This window comes from Macrobrachium rosenbergii, chromosome 2 (genome assembly GCF_040412425.1).
Source record: "Macrobrachium rosenbergii isolate ZJJX-2024 chromosome 2, ASM4041242v1, whole genome shotgun sequence".
In the NCBI taxonomy this organism is placed as follows: Eukaryota; Metazoa; Arthropoda; class Malacostraca; order Decapoda; family Palaemonidae; genus Macrobrachium; species Macrobrachium rosenbergii.
Window position 1 is genome coordinate 28344788 of NC_089742.1, and position 9857 is coordinate 28354644.

The following is a 9857-nucleotide window of genomic DNA, read 5'->3' on the forward strand; positions in this document are numbered from 1 at the left end:
CGTCATTATACCCTTGGTCAAACGTGTCTTTTAGCTCGCATCAACTAAATTAGTGTTACATTTTCATTCTCTTTTAAATTTAGCTTCTTAAGCTTACTTTTACCTGTTGTAAAATAGTGTTATTTACGTCTTCAGTTTTCTGCAATGGGCCCTGTTTGGGTCCATTTTTTGTGCAAGAAGGATTATTATTATTATTATTATTATTATTATTATTATTATTATTATTATTAAAAGCAAACAATACAACGCATGCTCAACAGAACAGAATGCCCCTGTGAGAAATAAGAACAGAGAGAGAGAGAGAGGAAAGGCCCGTCATTGGTGGGAACAGGATTCTCGAATAGCAATTGCATACTTTGGAAAGCTAAGGAAACCGTTCCCTTAACATCAATCCTATTTCACATAATAACTCTGGGCAGCTCAGTAGAGGTATAAAACTAAGCTAGGAAATTAAGCCGACCTTCAAGCAACCGCAAACAAGCAAGAAACAAACACACAAACACACAAACTCCCAAACTCCTAACTGGCTCGTAAACACGTACATACCCTAAAGCATCCTTGTTCGTGGGATTTTTTCCCTTCGCACAAACAAGTCCCGATGACGTCACTTCACATTATATGTAAAGCAGATCTTCTGCTAATCCTTTTGGAAACGAGAGAGAGAGAGAAGAGACGGAAAGTGCGTGAACTGCAAGCTGTTGTTTTTAAACGGTTCCTATGCGGTTCCTTTTGTGGAATGGCTGTAAACGATTGGGATTTGCATGTGTGTTTCAGCCCCAATTTTTTTCCACTGCCTGAATTTAAATATTTTTTTTTTACTTTAAAGACCAATGGGATACCCAGTGTTCTATTTAGCAAAGGACCTAGATAAAGAAGATAAAGATTGATGGGGAGAGAGAGAGAGAGAGAGAGAGAGAGAGAGAGAGAGAGAGAGAGAGAGAGAGAGAGAGAGAGAGGCTCAGATATATATATAACCTCATACGAACAGAGACTCTCAAGAGAGAGAGAGAGAGAGAGAGAGAGAGAGAGAGAGAGAGAGAGAGAGAGAGAGAGAGAGAGAGAAGGGGGGCTCAGATATGTATATAACCTCATACGAACACAGAAACTCGCGAGAGAGAGAGAGAGAGAGAGAGAGAGAGAGAGAGAGAGAGAGAGAGAGAGAGAGAGAGATATATGTAAATAACCTCCATAAGAACACAGAGAGAGAGAGAGAGAGAGAGAGAGAGAGAGAGAGAGAGAGAGAGAGAGAGAGAGAGGGGGGGGCCAAATATGTATATAACCTCAACTGAACATTGAAACATGAGAGAGATGAGAGAGAGAGAGAGAGAGAGAGAGAGAGGTTCAGATATGTAAATAACCTCATAAGAACACAGAGAGAGAGAGAGAGAGAGAGATAACTTGGACCCGAAATTAAATTGGCCAAAGAAACGCAACCAAGGAATAGAGTTTATAGCTTGCATAGCACGATATCACATCATGCAACTTTGCCATCCAGGAGTAGAAAGTTCACTTTGCAATACGAAGGATACCCAGTGCCTGTTCCCACATCATATGGTGATTCCCACAGGTGTGAGGGAATACCTCAAGGTTACATACCCTGGAATATGCACAGTCTGAGTCATACTGACACGCAATGGCTCAAGGAAACTAGCATAAACCAGAAATTGGTGCCATAACAAGGTAATACAAAATAAACAAAGCATGCGCCGAAGTTTCTTCGGCGCAATCGAGCTTTCTGTACGGCGTATAATGCTGTATGAAACTCTCAGCCACGGGCCATGAAAATTTCAGCCACGGTGGCCTGTGTTGTTGGTGCCAGACGCATGATCATGGCTGACTTTAACCTTAAATAAAATAAAACCCACTTAGGTTAGAGGGTTGCAATAGGGTATGTTTGATGATTGGAAGGTGGATGATCAACATACCAATTTGCAGCCCTCTGGCTTCAGTAGTTTTTAAGATCTGGGGGCGGACAGAAAACTATAAATGGCATATTGGCATAACCTATTTCCTAAAACTACGACATTCTTAAAAAGAGTGGTGCCTAAACTCAAGGACACCATTAAAAGTATAATTGATGTTGATGTCACCATCCCCATATATACAAATGAATAATTATTCCTCTCACCCCCTTCATTTGGAACCTTTCCTACAACAAGACACACCTCCCACACCCTGGTCAGCTACTTAGTCACACAGCCAGCACCATACTACAGCATCAGTTACTTCCACAATCATTTTCAAAGTTTCTTTTAACCCTTTCCACCTCTGTATCTTCCATATCCGCACGTTTTCTTCTGTCCTTTATATTCAGCAACTCTTCAAACTATTTATGTCGCTGACACGGGACTAAATGAGCTGACATCATAGCTTAACGTTCAGGCTTGTACGTTGGTCTAATAGTTCACTGAACTTGCTCCACATACTTACTTTCCTTCAATAAAGCTTAGTTTTCTACGTGAAGGCCAGGCCTAGGAGAGCTGTTAATCAGCTCAGTGGTCTGGTTAAACTAAGGTATACTTACTTATTGTTTCATATTTGTCCCTAAATTCACAATTTATCTCATCTTTCTTTTAACTCCTCATTTCAAAAGCCTTATTTACTTTTTCACCTTTCTTACCACTGCATCCACTAACTCTCCGTTAACACATTCATATATATATATATATATATATATATATATATATATATATATATATATATATATATATATACATATCCAACTCCATCGTATTAATTCAACAGACAAACAACTCCATAAACAGAACATGAACCCACCTCATCTAAACCCTCATCCACAAACAACAAATAAAAATACAAACGCGCGCGCGCACACACACACACACACAAACAACGCTCAAGAAGGCATATACTACCCAAACTATAAAGTAGTTATAACGAGACGGGTGGGTGGGGTGGGGTTCTGTCGATGCGCGACCGGGGCATCTCATATAAGGCATCTGTAAGGCCCCGTGGTCGCCTCAGACGGTATATATAAGGTCAGCGAGAGCTCCACCCTACCTCATACCTTATACGGTCCGAGACGCGGCCGCCCAAACCGAGTTCCTTTGGCACACCTGGAGAAATGGATCTCGCCCGCCTTCCAGCACGCCTGGAATGCGCTACCAGCGACGACGCTACCGGCGCTAATGAATGCGTTACACCCCCCCAGTGCTGTTCCTCTTGTTATTGTCGTTTCGTGCCCTCTTCCGTCTACTCTCTAACCTCCAGAAGGCTTAACGGAAAGGAATAATCCTAAGGACACACAATCTATCCCTGGAAACCTCATAGCAAATGCTATTGTCCCGGACAAACTCCCAAAACTCTACGGACTCCTTTCGCCATGATTGGGATACGCGAATCTAGCCGGTTTGATAAAATCTCTTTACGTAAAGAGACTTTCATTTCATTTGGGTCCTGCGGGATTGTAAAGGCGTCGTGAAGGAATTTACTCTTTAACAAACATCAGCTTTGACTTTATTTTGCATTTATCCCAAAGGGAGTCCCCGATATGTTCTGTTTTCGATGCATAAGGAAGAGTACTTCTCGTCTTGTTTATGTTGTGGGGGGGGGAATCGTTCCTCCTCAGCTTCTTCTTCCTCCTCCTCCTCCTCCTCCTCCTCCTCCACCACCACCACCACCTCCTCCTCCTCCTCCTCGTCCTTGTCCTCTTCCTCCTTCTCCTCCTCATCTCATTCTTCTTCTTCTTCTTCTTCTTCTTCTTCTTATCCGCCTTCTTCTTCCTCTTCTTCCTCTTCCCTTTCTCTTCTTCTTCCTCTTCTTTCTTATTGTTCTTCTTCTTCTTCTTGTCCTCCTCCTCGTCTTTTTTTTCTTGTTCTTCATATTTACACTTCTGGACGCGCACTCTTCTTCCTCCTCCTCCTCCGCCTCCTCCTCTTCTTCTTCTTCTTCTTCTTCTTCTTCTTCTTCTTCTTCTTCTTCTTCTCACCCTTTCGGACGGGCAATCTTCTTCCTCATTTTTCTTCTTCTTCTTCTTCTTCTTCTTCTTCTTCTTCTTCTTCTTCTTCTTCTACTTCTTCTTCTTCTTCTTCTCACCCCTCTTCCTCCTCCTCCTCCTCCCCCCCCTACTTTTGGACGCGCACCCGACCTGTGCCTGCCTGCTTGCCTGCTTGCCTGCCTGCCTGCCGCTTCATATAGCACGGCAGATGGATCCATGTTGCAAACACTTGGCCTTTTAGGGGTCAGTCAGCAAGTCGCCTTAAGCAGTCAAGTCCAAGATACGAAGAGACGACCAAAAACAAACTCATAAAAAACGACACACAAAAAAAGCACAACATGAAGGGTAAACCAAACTGAACAAAAACATTAAAAAAAAGAAGAGATAAGCCAGTGTTGTTTTGGGTTTGATGAATGAGAGTCCAGCCACGTAAGAAGTAGAGGGGATCGAGATTGCAATTATGTTAAGGGAGAATGCCTTTGAGAGGCCCCCCAGAGGATATTTGGTAGGTATCCTTAAGGGGTGAAGGTGATCTGGTATTTTGTGCGAACGTGTGTGAATGTATGAATAGAACTGTACTCTGTATAGCAACAGGAAACGATGTATTTATACAATTTGAAGGTAATACAGTGCAATGTATGAGAGTAAGTATATGTATGAATTAATCAATAAATCAATATATATATATATATATATATATATATATATATATATATATATATATATATTATAAATATAATTACATACATACATAATGTATATATATAATACATTACATACATACATATATATATATATATATATATATATATATATATATATATATATATATATGTATATATACACATACATACAAATCTACTCTAAACTTTCCCTTTCTTTTCTTTTCTTCTTCTTCTCAAAAATCCTTCTCCGTTGCCTCTTCCATTCCCTTATTACCAGACAACGGACACAAAGAAGCTAAATAGGCGGTTCACTTATTGTCGAGGCCATTTCTTCCCAGTGCAATTTCTCTCTCTCTCTCTCTCTCTCTCTCTCTCTCTCTCTCTCTCTCTCTCTCTCTCTCTCTCTCTCTCTCTCTCTCTCTCTCTCTCTCTCTCTCAGCTCCAGACTAACCACCGATTTTCCTCCCTACAACATATTGACTTATCCTTTCCCATATTATTCCTTACTCCCTCTCCCCGTCAGCTCTCTCTCTCTCTCTCTCTCTCTCTCTCTCTATATATATATATATATCAGGTCATTCTTCCCCTTCCCCTTTTCATTTCCTCCTGTATCTCATAATTTATCTATTTTCTTTGTCTTCCCGTTGATTATCTTCTCGATGACCGCGTCCAAAAACCTTTCTCTCGTATATTGTTTAAGTTAAACAATTATATTCTAAGATACGAAAATTTTCTTTTTGCATTAAAGAATAGATAACCTTAATTATTCATTGTTTTTACATTTTATTTTTTTCCTTCGAGATTATTGTATCTTATGTAAACATTTACTTCTTCGTATAATTCATTTGTCATCACTTATCTTTATTCCCTTTGGAGTTTTTACGTTCTAGCGTTTTTGATTACAAAAACTCAGTTTTGCAAATCATTAATTCATGTATCTCTCGATACGACCAATTTGTCTTTTACATCTACTCAGTTTTATTTACTCGTTTTAAAAATAGTTTTATTTACTCGTTTTAAAAACACTTTCATTTACTCGTTTTAAAAACAGTTTTATTTACTGGTTTTTAAGCAGTTTTATTTACTGGTTTTATAAAAACAGTTTTATTTACTCGTTTAAAAACAGTTCTATTTACTCGTTTTAAAAACAGTTCTATTTACTCGTTTTAAAAACAATTTAATTTACTCTTCTTAAAAATAGTTTAATTTACTCGTTTTAACAACAATTTTATTTACTCGTTAAAAAAAGGTATTATTTACTCATTTAAAAGTTTTATTTACTCGTTTTAAAAACAGTTTTATTTAATCTTTTTTAAAAACAGTTTTACCTACTCGTTTTTTAAGGGTTTATCTACTCGTTTTAAGGACGGTTTTATTTTGCTCTTTTTAAAAACAGTTTTATTCACGTTTTAGAATATTTAATTTACTCGTTTTAAAAACCATTTTATTTACTCATTTTAAACATTTTTACTTGTTTTAAATAGTTTTAATTACTCGTTTAAAAAAACGTTTTGTTTACTTGTTTGTAAAACAGTTTCATTTACTCGTTTTAAAAACAATTTTATTAACTCGTTTTATAAACGTTTTATTTACTCGTTGCAAAAACAGTTTTATTTACCCATTTTAAAACCAGTTTATTTTAATCGTTTTAAACCAGGTTTATTTACTCGTTTTAAAAACAGTTTTATTTACTCGTTTTGAAACCTCTTTAATTTTTTTTTCTTCAAAACCTCAGGTACATTATTCATCCAGGCTTCTTTTCCGTTTTCAAAACTTGTTGTTTTATTTTAAATTAACTTAAAAAATATTACAAATCTACTTCACTTGACGCTTCACTTATTTCCTCAAGTAATTAACCAAAAAGAAGCTAAACTTCTCAACACCTTTGGTTTACTTAGCATCCTTGCTTTGTTTACAAGTGATCTTCAAGAATACGAGACCAATAACTAAGAACAGAGGTTTGCACGCCTGCACCTTCCATCATCCTTGCTTTGTTTACGTGTGATCTTCAAGAATAAGAGACCAACAACTAAGAATAGAAGCGCGGGCGCGCTTGCTTGCAAATGCGCGTCTCATTATAGTGACCTGCTAATTAATCAAAGGTGACACTGATGAGTTGTCAACATTACCTGGCGGCTGTATCATTAAGGAGACCACACACACAGGGAGAGAGAGATACAGCAATAATTAAGAGTAATGTTAAAATACATCCTTAACTTCATTTCGGTAATTTTAAGTTTAATTAATGATGATTAACTTGAGAAGCAAATGTTGCATAAAGTGAAAAGTATAATGGACGAATTATAACTAAATATAATAATTATGTTTACCCTGTTTTTAACTCTTTAATATTAGTGGTTATTACTTCGAATATGCAAACTATTATTCGTAAGTTAAATATCTGATGACCAAATATCACGGGTAGTTACTATAAATTATATTATTATCTATCTCACTTTCAGTTTTAGAAATCTTTTAACTTCAGATAATTATCATAAACTATTATGTAAGATTTACCAAAGAGAATGTTATAATTTTCATGAATTTCAAGTTTCTAAAATACGCTTTTTTTCTCGGCCAACTTAACTTTTATTATTTTGAAATCATCGCGAACGACTTTCAACTTTGAAATTTGAAAGATTTCAAGACTTACGGATAAATGATCCTGGTTACATTTCTGGCATCCGAATTCCCTTTCCTCTTGCGAGTTCCCAGAAATTTCTGACAAAGGAAATTTCTGACAAAGAAAATTTCTGACAAAGAAAATTTCTGACAGAAAATTTCTGAGAAGGAAAATTTCTGACAGGAAATTTCTGACAAAGAAAATTTCTGACAAAATAAATTTCTGACAAAGGAAATTTCTGAAAAAGAAAATTTCTGACAAAGGAAATTCCTAAAAACGAAATTTCTGTGTAAGAAAATTTCTGACAAAGGAAAAAATAAAGTTCGACATATCTCTGTTTTCGACCATTTTTTCCAACGTTTTTCTTCAAATCATTGCAATTCATCTAACGGAACTATTACTTAGTAATTGCTTTCTCTGCTTTCTCTCTCTCTCTCTCTCTCTCTCTCTCTCTATGTCACATCGTTTTTGTTATCATATTTTATTTATTATTATATTATACTGAACAAAAGCATAGCTTGAATGAAATATATATTTTTTTAAATCCATCGACTTTAATTTAATATACATTAAAGAAGTCTTACATAACTTTGTGAGGTGTAACTATCGTATCATACACTTATCTTATACGTCTTGTCAGACAATGCAGCCTAAAGAATAATTATGATATAATAATAAAAAACTATAAAAACTTGGTAAAGAAATAATAGCCCCGAAAACACCCACTTTCAAACTCCTTCCTTAAAAACGTTATAAAATCTTTACCTCTGACTTCACGAAGAAGAAGAAGAAGAAGAAGAAGAAGAAGAAGAAGAAGAAGAAGAAGAAGAAGAAGAAGAAGAAGAAGAAGAAGAAGAAGAAGGCGATTTCCGGAAAAGGGGGATAATGATAATGACGTGGAAAAATAAAAAAGAAGGAAAACAGGCAATGAAATGAAAGAAGAAGAAGACGAAGAAGAAGAATAAGAAGAGGAAGAAGAAGAAGAAGAAGGAGGCAAGGAAAAGGGGGGGATAATGATTACGACACAGAAAAATAAAAAAGACGGAAAACAGGCGATGAAATGAAAGAAGAAGAAGAAGAAGAAGAAGAAGAAGAAGAAGAAGGTGAGGAAAAGGGGGGGATAATGATAACGACGTAGAAAAATAAAAAAAGACGGAAAACAGGCGATGAAATGAAAGAAGAAGAAGAAGAAGAAGAAGAAGAAGAAGAAGAAGAAGAAGAAGAAGAAGAAGATGAAATAATATGTTAGGAGAAGAAGAGGGCGAAGAAATAAAATGGATGATAATATTGCCGAAGAAAGAAAAATGTAAAATGAGGAAAACAGCCGATGAAGTGGAAGAAGAATTGTAGGAGGAGGAGGAGGAGGAGGAGGAGGAGGAAAAAAGAAGGAAAAGAAGAAAGAGGAAGTAAGAAAGAGGTGGATAATGACGCCAACGAAGAAAAACGAAAAAGAAGGAAAACAGCCGATGAAGTGGAAAAAGAATTGCAGAAAGAGGAGGAGGAGGAGGAGGAGAAGAAGGAGGAGGAGGCGGAGAGAAAGGAGAAAAATGACAGCAACGAAGAAAAATTAAAAAAAAAGGAGAAAAACAGGCGATGGAGTGGAAAAATAATTGTAGCAGGAGGAGGAGGAGGAGGAGGAGGAGGAGGAGGAGGAGGAAGGAGGAAGGAGGAGGAGAGATGGAGAAATGCAAGAAAAAAAAAAAAAAAAGGAGAAAAACAGGCCATGGACTGGAAAAGACTTGTAACAGGAGGAGGAGGAGGAGGAGGAGGAGGAGGAGGAGGAGGAGGGGAGGAGGAGGAGGGAGGAGCGAGGAATAGGAGAAATAGGAGAAAAATGACAGAAAAACAGAAGGACTGGAAAAGAAAAATAAAAAAAGGAAAGAAGCAGGCGATGGGGAGGAAAAAGAAAAATCTGGCAGGAGGAGGAGGAGGGAGGAGGAGGAGGGAGGAGGAGGAGGAGGAGGAGGAGGAGGAGGAGGAGGAGGAGGAGGAGGAGGAGAGCCAATCAGTATTCAGCCAAAGGTGTCTCCCCAGTTCACAACTCAGGAGCCGTCCTCATGCAAGGATATAACTTCTTATGCCATATCGAAAAGTTTATTTTGTGGCGGCTCGGGATTTCCCCCCACCCGCCCCCCTCCTGGAAAAAAAAAAAGGTGTTTTCGGAAAGTTTCCCCTTTCAGGGAATTGGCGTTTAAAGGAGAGAGAGCCTGCAGAGAGAGAGAGAGAGAGAGAGAGAGAGAGAGAGAGAGAGAGAGAGACTTTCAGAAACCTGACACTTTGTAACGTCTCTATAAAAGAATGAATTTTGAGTTAAGCATTTTTGACTCCAAGAGAGAGAGAGAGAGAGAGAGAGAGAGAGAGAGAGAGAGAGAGAGAGAGAGAGAGAGGGAGAGAGACTTTCAAGAACGTGCCACTTTGTGACGTCTCTATAAAAGAATGAGTTTTGAGCTCGAGAGAGAGAGAGAGAGAGAGAGAGAGAGAGAGAGAGAGAGAGATTCCAAAATTGAAGGACACTTCTTCTCTTGTTAGTATCATTATGGCATATATTTTTTTTCGTATTTTATTATATTTTATATACTGCCTCCACCCTCCTTCTCCAGCATGCCCGAAA

At 37.7% G+C, this 9857-nt stretch overlaps 1 protein-coding gene across 1 annotated transcript; it reads left to right on the plus strand.

Annotated features, from left to right (window-relative positions):
• Nucleotides 1–8573: 8573 nt before the first annotated feature.
• LOC136842704 (uncharacterized) lies at nt 8574–9317 on the plus strand. The gene has a single exon (XM_067110397.1). It carries the CDS (start codon nt 8574–8576, stop codon nt 9315–9317), a length of 744 nt encoding a protein of 247 aa, XP_066966498.1.
• The last annotated feature ends 540 nt before the right edge of the window (nt 9318–9857 follow it).